The 21,327-nt window shown below is 40.5% G+C and overlaps 1 protein-coding gene across 18 annotated transcripts in view; it reads right to left on the reverse strand.

The window, feature by feature from the left end:
• Window positions 1-21,327, reverse strand: part of LMO7 (LIM domain 7) — a 201,600-nt gene that overhangs the window by 126,476 nt on the left and 53,797 nt on the right. For all 18 annotated transcript variants that reach the window (XM_040487332.1, XM_040487339.1, XM_040487323.1 and 15 more), the window contains one exon: window positions 1,122-1,192. In XM_040487332.1, the coding sequence (XP_040343266.1) occupies window positions 1,122-1,192 (71 nt within the window). The remainder of the gene's footprint in view (window positions 1-1,121; window positions 1,193-21,327) is intronic.

Raw genomic sequence — 21,327 nt, forward strand, 5'->3', positions numbered from 1 at the left:
GAACTTATATTTATGCAAAGTTTGATAGTTTATAAAAACCTTAATATATATATTATGGAACTTTGCAACCCTGTGAGTTAGGCAGATCAGACATGCTGATTTCCACTTCATGGATGAGAAAATAAGGCTCAGATGTTAACTCAATTGCTCAAATGTCCAAAAGTAATGGGGCAAGAAATCAAACCTAAGCCCTTTGACTCCTGATATTTGCTGCAGACAACCTTCCTTTAAAAGGATAATCTAAGTCATCTAAATACAAGTACATATACTCTCAGTGTTTGCTTGGGGACAGATTCCGTAAATACCGACGTGGTAAGTGTCTAGATTGGAGTACTTAAGCCCTTTCAAAAACGTGGGTGCATACTCAAGTACATTCTTATAATTTATTTGCTCACTTCTGCAACCTGCACCCTCACCCAAGACTTCATCTTTACATCCCACAGCCCTACCTCTCCCTTACCCCCAAAGGTCACATACCTGGCTAACTGCACTCTGATCCACAGAAGGACAAAGCAGTATACCAAACATATGATGTAGGCCTCATACCATCAATCATGCCAGAAGCCTAGTTTACTTATGATAACCAAAATCTGGGACACGATTTTCGACAATATATTAGCTAAATGTGAATGGCCCATGCATAACTCAACGTGATTGCAGTAATGTAATGACTCCACTTAAAGCTTAAAAGAAAAATTTGCTACTGCTTAAATTTGTTCTACAAGCATCACTCTTTATTGATGAAAAAAAGAAAAAACTTATATTAACTTCTAAACCAGGCAATTCCATATGTTAGAATACTCAGAGTAAGGGAGAGCTGGTGCAATGTAATACAGCTTCCTCCTCAACCACCCACCCCTACTGGCCCATCAAGAAATAACAGAATCTTTCTTGTTTACTAATTTAAAATAATATATATTTCACTAATGCTATCTTTAGATGCAGAGACTGATAATCCCTTCCTGCTGTCTGGTACTATAGGGGTATCAATTTGCAGAGATCAAATCTCACTTGTTACCAAGAAAACAGATCTGTGACTAAGGTGGCCATGATGACAAGTCACAACACACACATACACACCTTTGCTTTTGAAGAATGTTTTCAGTGCTTTAAATACTTACTCACACAACAGAACACCATTCTCTAGAGAAGCTCGAAAATCCTTTGTCTCAAAATTCTTCTCTGTTACTGCCTGAAAGACAGATTTAGGTATTAATGTTCTCTCAATCAGGGTTAATACACAAGTCAAATTCAGCACAAGATTAATTAATATGCATCTGGGGCGCCTGGGTGGCGCAGTCGGTTAAGCGTCCGACTTCAGCCAGGTCACGATCTCGCGGTCCGTGAGTTCGAGCCCCGCGTCGGGCTCTGGGCTGATGGCTCGGAGCCTGGAGCCTGTTTCCGATTCTGTGTCTCCCTCTCTCTCTGCCCCTCCCCCGTTCATGCTCTGTCTCTCTCTGTCCCAAAAATAAACGTTGAAAAAAAATTTTTTAATTAATATGCATCTAATGTTATACTTGAAAGAAGTGCATATATCACCAAAAGTCGTTCCATTTAGGAAATTACATGTAGTTTTAAGTTACAAAGAGAGAGATTAACCATTTTAGTATGAGCAAATATAAAAAGAAAAAAAAACCATAATGAGAGTTTTCTGTAATGTAACTATCTAATGGCTGATCACCAAAAGTTAGAAGCTAAATTTCCAATATGTTTTCTGTAAAAATCCTATGGGCAACCTAGTTTACCAAGAATAAATAAAAATAGATTAAGATATAAGCTTGAAATACCAACTATAGATGCATATCACTAATTTCAGTCCCATCCTTAAATTCCTCAAGTTTCACGGCAAAGCAAAACAGCAGAGGGCATGACTCTCCTGAAACAGATTTACGAAATGGTCCTGACTTGCATCATGAGCTCTTTACTGAAACATCGTAGGGAGAAGGCTATTAAATCCCAACACAGAGAGACAAAAGAAAGACATGGAAGATGGTACATATTTTAAACAGACAATTCCTCCCTTAAGGCTATAACATATGGACAGGCCACCTATAGTCACCACAACCAATGTTCCTTAGCGAAACCACCTGGAAAAATGTCTACAGATCTGGTCTCTTGAGGGTGGAGTAGTTGGGAGGAAAGTGGATCTTACAGAGGATATAGTAGCAGAGAAAATGGAGGCCACGGTGGGAAAAAGCTGGTCCAAGAACAACTCCCAAAACTGGCTCCCTAGCTAACGGTGCAGGAAGAGTACACTACAATGGCAGTGATGCCAGCAGCCCTAGAGGTGCACCCGTCACCTGAAAGCAAGGGCCCTCACTCCACCTGCCACTGCAGGGGAAAAATGGAACTCTGACTCGGGAAGTCCCTAACCTTAAACCCTAAGTGAGCTATAAGGCTCCTGCTGTCCTTACTCACCGCTGCTAGGTTTTCAGCCCACCTAGAGTCCCTGTATGCCTTCCGCATCTTTTCCATAATGCCCAACATTGCTATAGCTAGACATATTATCCGTTAAATGCAAAACAAGTTGTTTTTAGAATAAAAGTTAGTTTCTCATAAGCTGGTTCTATAAATATGGATGGGACCCTGGGCCAGGAGGTAATACGCTCAAACACAAGAAGTAGATCCTTTCCTACACACAGCATTAATCTACAGAAGGCTACATTGCTGCATGAATTAAACATGTGCTGAGTGTCTCTGTTACAGACACTTACCTGGATACTGGGTCGAGATCTAAAGAAAAAAAAAATACAAGAAGCTCTTCCCTTAAAGACCTCACAGTCACATAAGTAAACACAAAGTATAAAAATGCAATAAAACATATCTAAACAGATTGATACATTCCTTTGGGGGGAAAACCTTAAGTGGCCCATGGATTATCCCAGGTACCCCATGCAGCACGAACTCTCTTGAATTTCCCCCAAATAGATCCAAAACAAACTCAAGATAAGCATTGATCCCAACCAGGAAAAACACAGTAACATCTCATTTACCTGAAAACTCCTCTCCAAAGCCAAAAAGGCATAAAAAAGTCCCAAGAACATCCAAAAAGGATGTCAAAGTCTATTCTGTCTAGTCATAGGACAGCCCCTCAGAGCCACCAATACTTGATTATCCACCACTGACACAATCTGGTGACTGAGGTTCCCAAATTAACCCAGATTAGAAGCAGTAAGTTACAAGAAAGAAAGGTTGTTCGTACTGACACATGGATAGCAGTGAAGACGGTCAACAGTCCTGGATGGGGCCAATCAAGAGGGCATGGCAGCAAATGATGGAATGGAAAGAGAAAGGGCTCATGTCAGACAAAAGTATGTTCATATCCCACTTTCATTACCTAAGAGCTGTGTGACCTTAAGCAAGTTAAATAACCTTTCTGAACCCGTCTACTCATCTCAAATAAGGAAAACAGCACCTACTTATGAGCTTATAATGGCCAAGAGGCTGTGCAACCAAATACTTGAGGGTAGCTAACAGCCATGAAGCTTAACCTCTTTACAGGCACTGACCTGCAAGTTAGCACTCTGACAACACACTCTGATAATTAACCCTCAAAGGAATACCTCTGCACCATACAGAAAGCTTAGTAACATTCAGAATATTAAGTAGAAATAATAAAATATACAGACATATTCAGAAAACCCAACTATCCAGAATGGTTTATTTCCCCACAAAGACTACAGAAAGGCAAAATTCATGGTATGTAGATTTCAGACCACACCGATCCATGTCAAAATATTAGTGTACTCTTGTATATATATGTGTATATCTATAATATTTTCAAAATCTAAATATTGATAATATAAAACCAGACTCCATTTATACTGTATTTATAAAGAAAACAGAATATAAAAGATAAACAAAGATTTTTAAGTAAGAGTCCATAGATTAAGGACATGGGAATCTGGCATTCTCTGTACATTACTGAAGGTATTATAAAACCATACCACCATTCTAGAAGGCAACTTGGGATATGTATTTGAAGTCTTTTTTTTTTTTTTTAATTTTTTTTTCAATGTTTATTTATTTTTGGGACAGAGAGAGACAGAGCATGAACGGGGGAGGGGCAAAGAGAGAGGGAGACACAGAATCGGAAACAGGCTCCAGGCTCTGAGCCATCAGCCCAGAGCCTGACGCGGGGCTCGAACTCACGGACCGCGAGATAGTGACCTGGCTGAAGTCGGACGCTCAACCGACTGCGCCACCCAGGCGCCCCTGTATTTGAAGTCTTAAATATGCATACTCTGAGGCACACCAAGTGCAGATCCAGGAATTTATACTACAACAGCAGGACAAGAACACAAAGACATGACAGGATTGTTTCACAGCATTATGTGTAACAGCAACAATCATAAACATCCTAAATGCCCAATAAGAAATTTGTTAAATTAGGATATAACCACAAAACAGAAAACTACATGAAATTTAAACTCATGTCATGAAAGTAGATCACTTGTAAAGAATACTTAATGTAGGGGCACCCGGGTGGCTCAGTTGGTTAAGCTTCCAACTCTTGATTTCAGCTCAGGTCATGATCCCAGGGTCATGGGATCAAGCCCCACATGAGGCTCTGCACTGAGCATGGAGCCTTCTTAAGATTCATTCTCTCTCTCTCTGTCTCTCTCTGTGTGTCTCTCCTTCCTTCCCTACCTCCAACCCCTGCCCCACTCACATGCTTTGTCTCTAAAATTAAAAAAAAAATTTAATTTAATTTAAAAAAGAATACTTAATGTATTAATTACAACTTCCTAGAAAATTACAGAACCATCCACATGCAACCAAAAACCTACAGCATTTTGTAAGTACTCAGCAAGAAAGTATTCCAACTGCATCACACACTAAATGTTCTTAAACTAAAAAAATTAACTTGTCTTCAATCTATATTTAGATTTTTTTTAATCTAAATTAGTGTATTTCACCATGTAATATGCCCTTTAAGATAATCCTCCACTCTTCTGGGTGTAATAGGTAACTCTGTAAGTTAAAAATGTTCCATTAATTTTTTTATTATGTTCCTGGATAAAAGAAAACTGAGTCTTAATATATAATGATTATGTGTGCGAGAGAGACAAAGAAAGCAAATACGGTACTTGAAATGAAAAATGAAAAATTATCTTTAAGTGGTTTAAGAGATTCCCTGGATATTTTCATGAACATTAGAAATTATTCATACTATATATGCTAGCTACCCCAACCTCAGTAATTCAAAACATCTGTTTATTGTAAAGTACAAATTTTTAATTAGCAAATTATATATCCATGTAAATATAAAGTCACCTAAGACCCATCCTAGGGGACTAAAACAAAAAAGTTTTTCCTAGTGTTTTAAACCACAAAAAGAAAGCGTAAATTTATAGCAGGGATGTTTGGTCTACAGGACTACCTGGGCCACATTCCTTAAGAAACATACAATATGGTTATCTACCGTTCCCAGTGAGGCCAGCTCAGGAATCCCTGCCCTGCCATTTTCTACCTGTAACTCTGGACAAGCCAGATTAACTTTCTTAATGTTCTCATCTGTGCCATGGAGACACAAAGTACCCTCCCTCATAGGGTGACTGAGAATTAAATGAGATAAAATATATGAAACACTCAACCCTTGCCTCAGGAGGAGCACTGACAAACGTTAGCTAGTGTAATTAGCCATTACCATCCATCTGTAGAATGAAGACAAGAAGTTTCATCTTATCCAACAAACAAAAGTCTGTTTTGCCAGACATGACATCCTTTAATTAAAGGAAGAGACTGATTTACTACATTATAAAAATCCACTAGACTACCTTCTGTATCCTGGAAAGTGTAAATATTGTAGAAACCTGTAAAGGAACTCAAAATACAGTGAAGGCAGCTTGTTAAAACAACTAAATCATACTTTAAAATATAAACCCATCCTTATTTTAAGAAAGATTCAGTGCACAGAAATTCCAGAATTTTGAAAGAACAAACTAGAAGTTCTAATCTAACAATTACTATTGTGTTCAATAATTTTGAACCTTACTCATTAGTAAATTATTTGAGGTGTGATACATTTTACGTAATGAGGTTGTGATTCATAGGAGCTAAATAAATAAAGACTACGTGTTTCCCTCATAAGCTAACAGAAGTCAACACAAACGAGTAATAATCACTGCGTAGTTACAGTCACACCTTGCCTTCTACAAAAACTTGGGTTTTTTCTACTTTTTTGTGCCCCTTTCCATATTTCCCTAATGCAGCTAAATAAAACCATTACCTGAACTAACCTGAGAGGTACATCAGACAAAAAGGCCTGGGGTTTAACCCTGGACCCATCTCAATGGACACACTTTTGACAAGCCACTGCTCAGTCCCCTGATTGAAACAAAAACAAAAAACACTGATACTTGCCCTATCTACTTCACAGCACACAAATGATATGTAGAAATACATGAGCCCTCTAAAAAACAAACAAACAACAACAAAACACCCCAAACAAACAAAAAGACTACACACTAGAGTCCAGGCTAGTGCCTCTTCCAGCGTGCGTCCCGTGTGCTGACTGGCCATCCTATTGGAAAGTAGCTAAGAAGAAACAGGACCAAGCAGGAAGCTCTTGGGTGAGAAGCTTCCTATGAAGTTAATTACTCTCCAGAGCATATTAAGGGTGGGGCGACAGGCCAAAAGCAGACTCCGCATAAACACCACTGCCAAACCTGTCTTACCACCCATAGCCTCCAGAGAAGCCCATGATAGGAAGTTTTCAAAGGGCATATTTGTGAAAGAAAATATCAGCTAAGTATACAGGCAATAAGTACAAGTTCACAAATTTCAAAAAAAGCCATTTCTTTTGCTATGAAATGTATTAATTTAATAAACAAATGGGAGCTACCTTCACAACCTCTATTGTCTCCTTTATGGTTTTATATTAATCCTACGGCTGGATGAGATTTCCCACAAAATGTGAGCAACACGCTTCTCTAACGCTCCATCATCTCTCCATTCCAATCCTGACCACATAATCCACATGACTTAAATCCCAAACATTCTGGGAACTTCTCAAAGACCACTTCATACCAGACTGGTTATCAGCAAAATATCCACTGATGCAAGTCAGCAGACACTCATCTCGTTTAAATTTTTCAATTCCTTTCAAGCAGCTATGTAAAAGATGTTTAGAATCCAAAAATGGCTCTCAATCATATTTTTGTGTGAATCACTGAATAAAAACATAGTGCCCATTTAAGTTGTTTTAAAAGAGGGAAAGTGATGTTCGCAACAAAAACTAGGCCATGAGCTTCCGATGGTCTCATAACTGGTTCCAAACGGAGTTACATATTAACTGGTTGATCAACTACTAGATCATATTTAAGATACACATATGATTATCATCATGCCAATCATTTCAACCTAAGTAACACAAAAAACAAAACAAAACAGAACAAAAACAAAACCCAAGGAACATTTACCACCAGAAGTCACTGTGGAACACAGGACACACATCATGAAACAATTCACAAAAGATGGGTCTGCCCTAATTTTTCCATTCAAGGGAATGACTGAGTGTTCGCCTTCAAATGAGAGAGCCCATATCAGGCATTGTTTCCACAGCCAGAAGCCCCAGGCCAGTGCACATCAAGGACCTGTCCCGCTTTTCGGTCAATTTCTAAAGCTGTCAAAGAATTAAAAACACCTCTCTCTCCTTTCTTCCATTAAAAATCGGGTTTTTAAATTTTTTTAATCTTTATTTTTGAGAGAGAGAGAGAGAGAGACAGAGACAGCGTGAGCAGGAGGGGGGCAGAGAGAGAGAGAGTCACACACAGAATCCGAAGCAGGCTCCAGGCTCTGAGCTGTCAGCACAGAGCCTGACACGAGACTCGAACACACAAACCACAAGATCATGACCTGAGCAGAAGTTGGACGCTTAACTGACTGAGCCACCCAGGCACCCCCATTAAAATTCATTTTCGAAGGGGGGCACCTGGGTGGCTTAGTCGGTTAAGCATCTGACTTCAGCTCAGGTCATGAACTTATGGTTTATGAGTTTGAGCCCCGTGTCGGGCTCTGTGCTGACAGTTCAGAGCCTGGAGCCTGCTTCCAATTCTGTGTCTCCCTCTCTCTCTCTGCCCCTCCCCTGCCTGTGCTGTGTCTCTGTCTCAAAAATAAATAAACATAAAAAAAATTTTTTTTAATTCATTTTTGAAGCAACTGCTACATGATCCCGACAACTCCACAATACAGGTCCAATTTTTATATCCCATTAGTTGTCTCTATCATGGTTTATGATACAATAACTTTGACAGATCTTACTGGTCACACATGCCAAAAACTTACAAACACAAGGACTGAGGTGCACAATCAAAAGCATTAGGTAGAAACTAAACATAATTCAAATAAAACAAATGTCTACCTCCTAGCTCCTGTCCTGGAGTAAAATTATTGAAAAGGTTATTCACATTGTTAGAGAAGCCAGTTCTTCCTAAAAGGATGGGCCCTGTTCTTCTGAAACTACCCTAATACTGTGTCCCAAATAGAAAGGAACTTGGAGACAAAGAAGATGAGACTGGAACCTTAGGCTCCTTTGTATAATCAAGAGTGAGTCTCTGATTGTCCCCAGGCCTCAGTCTTCTCTGCTGTGAATCAGGTACCCGGATTATGACAGCCAACACTTACTCTGCTTACTTCGTGCACAATCTCCCTTCATTGGCGCAGTAACCCTATGTGGTAGGAGCTCTTAGCCCATTTTTACATGAGGAAACTAAGTTACAATATGGTTGCTTGGGTTGAGATCTAGGTCAGTAAGTAGCTCCCTACCTAACAGGAGTTGAGAATCAAGTCCCAATGTCTATCATTCATCACAGCATGGAGTGAACTCTACAATGTAATCAGGAACCTATGCCCTGGCCATGCCAGTCTACACTGCACAGTCTCCAGGGCAGAACTGTCTTACCCAACTTCCCATTGGTTGAAATACAGTGTACACATACTAGTCACTTATGTGAAATTTAATTATTACTCTTCCTTTGAGTATTTACACTACGAACATTTTATTTTTTTTAATAGTTTTTTTTTTTTTAACATTTATTTATTTTTGGGACAGAGAGAGACAGAGCATGAACGGGGGAGGGGCAGAGAGAGAGGGAGACACAGAATCGAAAGCAGGCTCCAGGCTCTGAGCCATCAGCCCAGAGCCCGACGCGGGGCTCGAACTCACGGACCGTGAGATCGTGACCTGAGCTGAAGTCGGATGCTTAACCGACTGAGCCACCCAGGCGCCCCTACACTACGAACATTTTAAGCAAAATAGAACAAGACCAAAACAAAACAAAAACAAACAGATGGTTACATTTCAAGTGCGTGGGGCCGGGCGCCCCGGCCGGGGGGTGGGGAGTGTTTTGGAGGAAGAACCTACCTTCAATTCCTGATATCACTTTATTAAAGTAGCCTTCTACTGCATAAGAGCTAACCCATTCTAGTTTTGTCAATAGTTTAAGGATAAACACAAGGATCTATGAAAACATATCACTCTAGTGATACACCTTTTCAAAAGGGAATATTCCTGTACAGGAGTGCTGACTTGAAGGGGCACATGCACCCCAATGTTTATAGCAGTGTTATCAACAATAGCCAAATTATGGGAAGAGCCCAAATGTCCATCAACTGATGAATGGATTAAGAACATGTGGTGTACATATATAATGGAATACTACTCGGAGATGAAAAAGAATGGAATCTTGCCATTTGCCATAACATAAATGGAAGTGGAGGATATTACGCTAAGTGAAATAAGTCAATCAGAGAGAGACAGATATCACATGATTTCACTCATATATGGAATTTGAGAAACTTATCAGATGATCATAGGGGAAGGGAAAGAAAAAAACAAGATAAAAGCAGAGAGGGAGGCAAACCATTAGAGATTCTTAAATCCAGGGAACAAACTAGAAGCTTTGATGGGGGTGGCAGAGTAGGTTGGGTGGGGAAGGTGGGCGATAGGCATGAAGGAGGGCCCTTGTTGGGATAAGCATTAGGTGTTATATGTAAGTACTGAATCATTGGATTCTACTCCTGAAGCCAAGATTACACTGTATGTTAACTAACCTGAGAATTAAAAAAAAAAAAAAAAAAAAAAATTAAAGGGAATATTCCTGGACAAAATGTTAAAAATTGAGAACTTGTCACCACTATGGATTTGCTACCTGAAATTTTATCCAGACTAAACAATATGTTTTAATTTAACTTTCCATTTAAACTATTTCTTAATTTTAACAGAGATACTAAGAAAGTACCCAGTTATTCACTCAAAAATCACGTAATGACAGTTGCTATTGCACATACCTGGCATGGCGCTTGGCACTAGGAATATAAAAAGTTGAGATGAAGCAATTCTCAGAAATCCCTCTTTAAAAATCTAACCCTGTTTTGAAATGCATACCCAAAATATTATTTTAAGCCGGGGCATCTCTCTAAAATGTGATTAACCCTCTGAATTACAGCATGTTCTTGGTTAACTTATATTGTATATTCAGCAAATAATATTGCTTTAAGCAACATAATTCTCAAGTCACTGGCCTCTCTTATGATTTGGCATCGTACTACATAATATCCTGGAGTATACTAGGACTGTTTTCGCCAATACTAATATCACTTGATAGCCAATCCAAAGCTAACTCTCAGTCTTCCAAAATAGTGGTAATCAGAATCGCACAGATCACCGAATTCTAAATGGAATCCAAAAGTCTCCGAATGGTCAAAAATCTAAACCTTTTTCCTGCCCCCATGGTTCCCTTAAGCCCTGAGTCTCAGTGGTTCACATAAGTTACACCTCCCACTTCGCCTTCTCTTGGGAAGGACCCACGGGTCCTCATAAAGCCAGGAAGGAAAAAGAGCAAAATGCAAAGCTCCCAGTTGCATTCCCAGATAATTAAGAGCCAACTATCATTATAAACACTCAAAATTCTCACTCAATCATCATCAGGCCAAATGTCAACTATACTCAGATTTAGAAGTGCAAAAAAAAATGAGTTTAAACATAATTTCTGCTCCAGAAGTGGCCACTTCCCTATATGATTACTAACTCTTAGGATACAGTCTCAAATAATCTTGGCTTAACCAATTATTAATAAGCCAAAAATGAAAAGCAACTGAAAAGAACTAAATAAAACCAAGGGAAGAGGAAGATTTGCTTCAGGGCTGACCATTTATGTGCCAGGTTTCATCTAGATACCAAATCCAAGAGAACCTGTCAGCAGCTAGTTAAGTTCACTGAAAACATCACACACACATGTGCTCAGGTTTTACAGCTATACTTTGTTCAGTTACCAATCACAAAAACTACTTCCAAAGGGTAAAGTATAAAGTACATTTTGTCTATAGATACAGGTTCATACTCCAATTTATGCTGTTGCAGACAATAAGGAAAATATTCCAAGGGAAAAAAAAGTCTACAAAAAGCCTAGCCTAGTATATAAATTATTAGCTTCTTCCAGATCAAGGAGTTTTCAAATAACTAGCACACAAGGCACACGTAGATGTGAACATCCATTATCAGGATATTTTAAGTATAGTTCAAATGCTTAATATAATCATGGGTTGTCAAGAGTCAAGAGATGTTCTTTTTTCCAGAAATGTCTCACATACACATTAGCAAGTCTCAACAATTATCTGCTTATCTCCCAGAGAATTACTGTGAGAGTCATCACTGTGGGAAACATTCATTTGGGGAAATAGTGTGTCTATATTACAGGTAAGAGTCACTACTTATTTTATATGAACTTCAAATTGATAGTTACATCCCCTGGCACCAATGATATGCTTTAGTCGCCTGTGTAAGTTTGGTATTAAGGAATGGAGCTGAGGTGAGCACTAACACAGGAGTTCCCTAAATGATTCTTGCTGGATTCCTATGGCAAGCTAACACTTCAGTCCTTCTGACCCACTTGTCAATCTTCCTTCCACTCAGCAACGAATTTCTAGGAAACAAGAGACAGTTATAATATATTCCTAAGCATATACCCAAGAGAAATAAAAACATGCCCACACAAAATCTTATATATGAATGTTCACAGCAGCATTACTTATATTAGCCAAAGAATAAAAAAAATCCAAATGTTCACCAACGGATGAATGAATAAATAGAATACAGTGGAGTATCATTCAGCCATAAAATGGAACAAAGTACTAATACATGATACAACATGGAGAAACCCTGAAAAACACAGAGCTAAAGGAAAAGAGCCGGACACAAAAAAATTACATATTGTGTGATTCCATTTTATGTGAAATGTCCAGAATAGGCAAATCCAGAGAGACAGAAAGTAGATTAGCGGTTGCCAGAAGGTTAGGGGAAGAGAAGAATGGGGAGTGACTGTTAATGTGTATAAGGTTTCTTTTGGAAGGATGACAATATTCTGAAATTAAACAGTGGTGATGGTTGCACAACTGTGAATACACCAAAAAACAATAACAACAACAACAACGAATTGTATACTTTAAAAAGTGAATTGTATATGAATTATAGCTCAATAAATACGCTCTTTAAAAAAAATTGTACACCTAGACATTTGTGCATTTTACTGAAAGTTAATACGGATGACTTTTAAAAAGATGGTTCTAAAAGGCCTTAGACACTATCCATACCCCATACACAAAAGACAATCAATATGAGTTAAGCCAATAAAGTAATTTCTGTACTCTAAATGACCACCTCCCTTAAAAAGTTACATGTAGGGGCGCCTGGGTGGCGCAGTCGGTTAAGCGTCCGACTTCAGCCAGGTCACGATCTCGCGGTCCGTGAGTTCGAGCCCCGCGTCGGGCTCTGGGCTGATGGCTCAGAGCCTGGAGCCTGTTTCCGATTCTGTGTCTCCCTCTCTCTCTGCCCCTCGCCCGTTCATGCTCTGTCTCTCTCTGTCCCAAAAATAAAAATAAAACGTTGAAAAAAAAAAAAAGTTACATGTAATTTCACAGAAATAAATCTAAGCTTCCAAAGTGGAGTTTCCTCTACCTGACACAGAAATGTTCGAGTATTAAATTATGATTTTTTCCTCTTATATAATAGTATCTATCTTCTGGTTTTTAAATGTGTCATCTTTGCATTGTATCTAAATAATGCCACAACCCTAAGTTTTCTTATGTGCATCTATGCCCTTTTTAGATAATTTGCTTTACTTATATGGTTTCAAAGCAGAACACACACTTAGAGTGCAACAAAGAGGGCCACAGCAAATGAGCTTATACACTTCCACATTAACTCCTGCTGTAAAGTAATTACAGTCCCAACAACAGAATGGTTAGGAAATCAGTTTTCCTCAAACAACCTGCAGGACAAAGTTTCCCCTAGATTCTCTCCATGGCCTTAACAGATCTTAACAAAGCTTCCAGTTTATTCATGTCAAAAGTAAATATGCTGGGGCGCCTCAGTTGATTAAGTGCCCAACTCTTGGTTTCTGCTCAGGTTCTGATCTCACAGCTCCGAGGATCAGGCCCTGCATCGGGCTCGGTGCTGACAGCTCGGAGCCTGCTTGGGATTCTCTCTCTCCCTCTCTCTCTGCCCATCCCTGCCCCCAAAGTAAATTTTTAAAAAGTAGATATTCTGATGGCTCCATAACACACCTACTTACTAGTTTAAAAAGTCCTTGACTGGAGCGCCTGGGTGGCGTAGTCAGTTAAGCGTCCAACTTTGGTTGTTCATGAGTTTGAGCCCCACATCAGGCTCTGAGCTCACAGCTGGGAGCCTGGAGCTTGCTTCGGATTCTGTTTCTCCCCCTCTCTCTGCCTCTCCCCTGCTTGTGCACTCTCTCTTTCTTTCTCTCTCTCTCTCTCTCTCAAAAATAAATAAACCTTAAAAAAAAAAAAAAGAAAGTCCTTGACTAATAATTTCATTTCTCTTTATTGGAATCCTGTGTTTCAAGGCTACAAAGGCTGAAGCACTGAGAATAATTTTTTAACGCTATTCTGATATACTGAGACATAAAAAGAGTGGTATGTGTGTTCCCTTTTAGGGAAACAGAGGGAAGACTCTGCCCCAAAGAATGAATGAGATTGTTTTACTCAAAAAAATTATCAGTAATCTTGAGAACTGGACCTCAGGAAGTCAGCATGACTTCCCTCAAGCAGTATTGATGGCTCCTTCTGCCCCACTGCCCCGTTTACCTCCTGACATTCACAGCACCTAATGGCAAATGTGTATTCACATTTATGACTCACCTACCAGCCTAAGTTCCTAAAGGAGATTATCACAGCCCATAAGCTGACTCCAACCTGTAGACATATTTTGTTTGGCCCACACAACATGTTCAAGTTGGGAAACAGAAAACTAAGTTCTGGATTGCTAACTTCTCTTTAAAAAAGAAACCATCTGACCACACTGGGCATGCATTACCTCACAGCCCCAACAGGCTGCCCCTGAGTCCATGACAGGCCGGGGGGAGTACACACTCTCCAGACAGTGACAGCCCTATGCTGCCATATCAGCTGACCCTTGCCCTTTCTCGTTCATATACACAACCTGGCTGGCCCCTGCAGGCATGTCCCTTCGAAACTATGTGAGGTTTTTCATTTTATCCTCAAGGCCTAGGACAACTCCTGCCCTGTAGGAAGGACTCTTGCTTGTGGACGCAGAATTTAGCGTGTAGAAGAATCACCTATGGTGCTTGTAGAACAACCCAGGCCTTTCTCTAAGAGGTCCTGATTCAAACTGCCAGCGTCGACACCCAGAAGTTCACCATTTTTAGAAGCACCTTTACTGAGTCTTGCCAAGAATGGTCTCAGATAAACATGGTTTTACTATTAAACCATGGGGTTCTTATGAGTCTTGATTTCCTTATAAGAAAAAGAATGAGGGTGCACTGGGTGGCTCAGTGGGTTAAGCATCCCATTCTTGATTTCAGCTCAGGTCATGATCTCATGGTTCATGAGTTCCAGCCCCACGTCAGGCTCTATGCTGATAGCACAGAGTCGGCTTGGGATCCTTTCTCTCCCTCTCTCTCCCTCTGCCACTCCCCACTTGTGTTCTTTCTCTCTCTCAAAATAAATAAATAAATAAACTTTAAAAAAGAAAAGAATAGATAAGAGAAGAAAAAGCATTTGTAATAAATCACCACAGCTTCTCCCAGCTCCAAATGCTTTGGCTCTTTGTTGGAAGTCTAAGGAAAACAAGTGGGAAATTAGTTCCTGTTCTCTGCTACCCCCTGCTGGCATGTTCTTGGTAGGGTAAAGGTATAAACCAGCCCTGGAAATACTGTCCTCTTTTTTTCATTGTTTTAATAGGGTTTTTTTTTGTTTGTTTGTTTGTTTTTTTGAGAGACAGAGACGGAGTGCGAGTGGGGTAGGGGCAGAGAGAGAGGGATACACAGAATCTGAAGCAGTCTCCAGGCTCTGAGCTGTCAGCACAGAGCCCAACACGGGGTTCAAACCCACAAACTGCAAGTTCATGACCTGAACCAAAGTCAGCCACTTAACCGACTGGGCCACCCAGGCGCCCCCAGTGTCCTCTATTTTTAATGGCTAGATCCAAGTACATAAAAAATACAACAAAATACTTTAACACAAAACCAAGATACATTTGGTGAAAAGGAAAAATGAAGACCTTATAATTTTATTTATCAATTATACCTCAATAAAGCTGATTGTTTTTTAAATGTTAATATCACAAGGTTGTCTACTTTGTTAATTCTATAAGAGCTTCTGGATGTGTTTCTGTAAAACTGACTTTGAAACGCACAAATATATGCTGAGACTTTTAGTGGAAATATTTGCACATTAAAGTATGCAGTCTGTATAACTGTAGATTTGGGGCCTACTCATGGAACAAATTTCTACCACAATAAAATGCTCCCGAATGGACTTATCTGCACTTCTGGAGAAAGCAAACCCCAGATACAGAAAATGTTCTAGGCCAAACATATGTAATTCACCTTGATTGGGTGAGATTTCCATGATTCCTCCTCTCAATGGTCAGGATGTCTACTCTCTCATCTGATATCGTACCAGGGAGCACAAGAATCTGGGTCCTATGAGACTTCTGGGTTTAGTTTACAGATGGATTCTGCTCTCCAAGCCTAGAACTACACTCCAGAAGGGAGATAATACAGGCTGACAGCCAATCATAACAAACTGAAGATCTCTGCCTGGGTGTTCAGGCAAAACTCAGGAGGATCCATAGCAGAGAGCAGTTGGGTGTGACAGGATGTGTGGGAGGCAGGCAAGCATGGTTAATCTGGAAGCTTTCTCATGATTACTTCACCCTCCTCGAAACTGTGAAGCTTAACCTGCCAACCACTCCCTCCTTCAAATTCTTCTTCAGCTCACCTACTCAGAGCTCTTCCTCCACCTTCTAAACTTTGTTCATTACAATATAAACTCCAAGCAGGTCGTCCTACGTGTACAACTCAGGTTCTACCTGGGAAGTCCCTCCGGCCCCACATTCATGGCTCCCAGTTGAGCATTTCCTCTTGAGCACGCTTATATCACCACAGAGCCAGCATGTAAAATAGACCTCATCCTCTCACCCAACACTCAACTGCCACACCTCAATTCACTATTGAAATCATGATACCAACGCCCAGACTCAAAGCATCAGAATGTACCTTCCCTGTCCATCCAGGTCTGCGTACTTCTCTCCACCAAGGTCTAGCCTTCTTGTCTGGCAGATGTAACATTTCACTATCTCATACTGACTGCACTGCCTAAATTAACCTCCTTTGCATCTACTCTCCTTCAATGCCTGCCTATTGCTCCTTAAAAATCAAAATAAGCTTTTTGTCACAAAAAAACACTGCTCAAAATCTTCCTAAGGTCCATTTGGTCTATAGAATAAGGCCTTCCTATCTGCCTTCAGCCTTTCTCCCCTGGATTCTCACACAGAAATCCTTGATTCTGCCTGAACACAAAAATTCCATGTCCTCCAATATGTTCATCCCTCCATTAAAGTAAAATGTCTTCCCCAAACACTACTGCTCCACAAAGATTCCTTCTACCTCTACATCTTTGTGACACTGATTTTCTGATCCACTAACTCAGAGTTGAGCCATTCTGTCATTATGTAGTTACTTTTCTTCTCTGCTACACAGAAACTTTACTGAAGTGAGCAACTGACATCAAGGTTCTACACATCTTCTCTCTCCCTTCCCACTGAACACCAGTACTTGTAAGTAATAAGAAATAATTAACTTCCTCTAAAGCCAAAGGTTAAAAGAAAAGAGAAACTGTTGCTTGAGGTATTATAGAGAATGGTTAATTCAGATTCAGAGACTAAAAGAGCACACCTCAGGGGTGCCTGGGTGGCTTAGTCGGTTAAGTGTCCGACTTCGGCTCAGGTCATGATCTTGCAGCTCTTGAGTTCAAGCCCCACATCAGGCTCTGTGCTGACAGCTCAGAGCCTGGAGCCTGCTTCATATTCTGTGTCTTCCTCTCTCTCTGCCTCTCCCCTGCTCATGCTCTATCTCTCACTCTCTCTCTCTCTCAAAATAAATAAACATTAAATTTAAAAAAAAAATTTTTAAGAGCACAGCTCAGGAAAAAGACTTTGACTTTCTGAAAAAAAAAAAAAAAAAAAAAGTTAGGTATGATGAGACGGGACAAGACCAGGCTACTGCCTGACATCCACAGAAGGCAGCCAGGAAAAGGAGAAGCTGGGCAAGCCAGCCAGCCTCACTGACTCTCAGGCCACAACTCAGAAAGAAGAGTCCCAGATCAGACAGGTGGTACCTATGATGTGGAAAACACTTGGAGTGCCTGAGAGACCTACCCAATATCTTGAGGGAAAAGGGAAAAGCCAAGAGCCAGCATCAACTACCATTTTCCTCCCCTAACAGAGGATGATAGCTAGTCTACAACCTGGAACAGGGAATGGAGTCAGAAGATGGAAAAGCTGGAGGAGAAGGCAAACAGATTCAGTGAAGGTAGTCAGGAGGACTGGCAGTGCTGTATGAAATAATTATCATCCCCCATCAAAAGCAGGGCCAGATGGCAGCCACAGACAATGGGGACACACACAGGCGATATGAAATTTTGATGAATTCCTTAATGGCCACACAATGAAAGCCTCTTTTCCACAAACAAGCTAATAATAGAACAAATGTCAGTACTACACAAAAAAAGACTTAAAATTGCCTTCATTATTTACCCAGCTGTATTTGTACATTTTTCAAAATGTGGTTGTTTAATAAGTGCTTTTGCTGATGAGAATGACCACTATCTATGGCATGAAAACGAATGTTACTTTTTTGAACCCTAAGCTGATTCTCCAGATGACTGTATTAATAACCACAAAAGACCAGGTAATTAGGCTACCCATGCACTTGACCCAAAATGATAGCTCTGGCTATGAATGAGGAAGACTTGTACATGCCAGTTCCTAGCATCTCTACATGAGAAATTAAGCAAAGTTACAGCTACTATAAAAATGCATGCTTAACCCTCAGAATGAGCAGACCAGATTACACAAGAGTGCCCGTGCCTTATTAACTCTAGCTTGTCTGGGAGAAATGCTCCGATCTACTTCACATTTGCCTAAAAGGCCCTCTTTAATGATCTAATCAAAGTCTGAAGTCAAAATAAGACTGAAGGTTACCAGTGTTACCTGCCTTCTATAAGCCGTGACAAAATGCATTCAATCGCCTGGAGAGAGGTTATTCCCCAGGAAGACATTACTTGGAAAGGCACAGCCATTTGATATCTGGGATGAAGTGAAACTCCAGGTCAAAAGAGCTAAAATTGCCTGGCTAACCAGAGGGAACATGAATAGCTATATGCAAGCATGCAGGACCCTAAAGCAACTAGAGAAGAATTAGGTGATTGTAGAACTCCTGCAGGCCATAGGTAAGTAACCTTTTAAATAAGAGACACTGAGTGGGCTAACAGCCCTGAAATTTGCTGGTGTCTGTTGGCTTATGAGCCACTCCAAAGAACAAGGGTGCAGGCGGTCCACAGTTAGTGCAGACCAAGCAGACCTGAGCAGACTGTCAACAGCTGGGTTTTCCCAGGAAGGTGTGAGAGGACAACACAGCAGGCTTGAAGGCACGGTCAAGAAAGGGGCTTACTTTAGACTGTGCAGACTATGCTAAGCAAACAAGGGAGGGGAAGACAGGAGGCTGGTAAGAAGGAAGAAAGTAAAGAGGTGTTGACTAAGCAGGTTTAGCTGAAGCTGCAAGGTAAGACACCGAGCAGGCTGCAGAGTGAGACGCTGGGATGTAGCAATGCAAAAGTGAAGGCCTCTCATGAAATAACAACATCCAGGATTAGGACATCAAAAAAAGGGGCTGGAGTAGAAGTGAAAAGACATGGTTTTGGAGGTGAGAGGACTTGATCAGCCCTCCCTCCTGGTCCACAGTGTATCTATATGGCAGGGTTAGGGTGGAATAAAAATAGTGAGGCAGCAGCTCAAGGCCTCACTGAATAAAGAGGAACAAAAATAAGTCAGCATAGTAATGAGGAGGAGGGTACTAGATAGGTAAGCCCGTGGTATAAGGCATAGATATTTCTATGTACACTTTTCAGTTCACCTGGAAGGGGCCACTGCTTCCAGCCCGGGGAATATGCAGGGTGTGGGAAAGAGCAAAGTGCACTGGGGAAGGCTACAGGACAAAAAGAGGACTAGGTCTCACATGAAAAGGAAGCAAAGAGAAGGCTCAGGAAGGGACAGAAGTTGATACCACAGAATTGTTCCAGAGGGCAGAGTGGAAAGGTCTGGGAGGAAGTATGGGCACCAGTCCAGGAGACCAAGTACTGAGCACCATGACCAAAATTCCTCCATATTGGGCAGTAACAAAAGCTAACAGGAAGGACATGGAGGTCAGCTGGCTACAAAGATGACCTCTACATGATATTAAACATTTCCTATTACATTTAACAGTGAGTCAGGCAAAGACCGAACAAATCATGCATTTTTTCTTGTGATAAACCATTCCACATTTTGAAACTAAACTGAACAAACATCCTCTACCCAACACACACCCTGGAGACTGATGGGATGAATAATGCTTCAAACATTGGGTCATTAGGTCATAAACAGTGAGATATTTTGGCTATTTTCATATTACCTGAAGCAAAACTAATTTTTTAAAGCTTCTTAAAAACATTCTTCTCAGTCACAGTTTGGCTTAGAAAAACCTCCTAGTTTTGCTTAAAGAGCACATGTCAAACAGACTTATCAAAACTTTTCATTTACTAAAATTAAACATTCAGTTTTAAGTGTAATTTCAAAGTAAATACTTACAAATGCAACATATAGACAATCCCTTACATATGAAATATTATCAGAAAAAGTCATCATAGGGGCACCTAGATGGCTCAGTCAGTTAAGTGTCGGACTTCGGCTCAGGTCATGATCTCACAGTTCGTGAGTTCAAGCCCTGTGTCATGCTCTGTTCTGACAGCTCAGAGTCTGGAGCCTGCTTCAGATTCTGTGTCTCCCTCTCTCTCTGCCCCACCCCCACTCTCACTTGCTGTCTCTAAAATAAATAAACATTAAAAACAATTTTTAAAAGAAATAAAATATTTTAATTATTATTCAGTCATTAGAAAATAATTGTTTAGCCATCCATCCACCAAATCACTCTGTGCATTTTCTTAGTCCTATGTTAAAGCAATATAGGAGATAAAATAATTTGCAAACCGAACTTTTTGGAAAAATACATCTTAAACCGGGGATAGGCAAACTAGAGCCTCGTGGCCAAACTGAGACCCACCATCTGTATTTGTAAAGTTTTACTGGAACACAGATTCCAATCAGTAGCAATGAGATTTCTCACTACAATGGGCAGAGAAAACTGAGTAGTCCTAACAGAAATGTATGGTCCATAAAGCCTAAAATATTTACTATTCGGCTCATTACAGAAAAAGTTTGCCAACTTTTGTTATTGACAAATGACCAAGGATTTCATTTATTCATTCAAATACATTAGTGCCAAAATGCTGGGACAGATACAAATGTACAGGAAAGACAGCATGCGCTGAGTATATTTCAAATACAGGACAAAATAAACAATAAAATACAGGCTTTGGCTCCTGGTGACAGTTCCAGAGGGCCTGCCAAGAGGCCCAGCATAGGCAGAGTGGGCCATGGAAGACCCCAGCCAGGCCCACACTGTCCACAGAAAGGGTAACTCAGCACCTTCCCAGGACTTTGGTGGGAAAGGGTTGCTCGATCCCAACCCAACCAAAGTGAGAAGAGTAAGGATGCTCCCCACTGTGAAAATGGACCATGTTTACAATTATTCTATTCTGGAAAACACCTACAGTTTAAGGAAGTGTCAACAGGCTAGAAATCACATCTGGGACCTGAGCATTTTGTCCTGTGCCTGGGACCGAAGTGAAAATCTGCCCCCGGAGTTATAGACTTCTAGGTGTAGTAAAGCCAACAGGCAGAGAAAG

This window comes from Herpailurus yagouaroundi, unplaced genomic scaffold (assembly GCF_014898765.1).
Source record: "Herpailurus yagouaroundi ecotype Mexico unplaced genomic scaffold, PumYag 164, whole genome shotgun sequence".
Classification (NCBI taxonomy): Eukaryota; Metazoa; Chordata; class Mammalia; order Carnivora; family Felidae; genus Herpailurus; species Herpailurus yagouaroundi.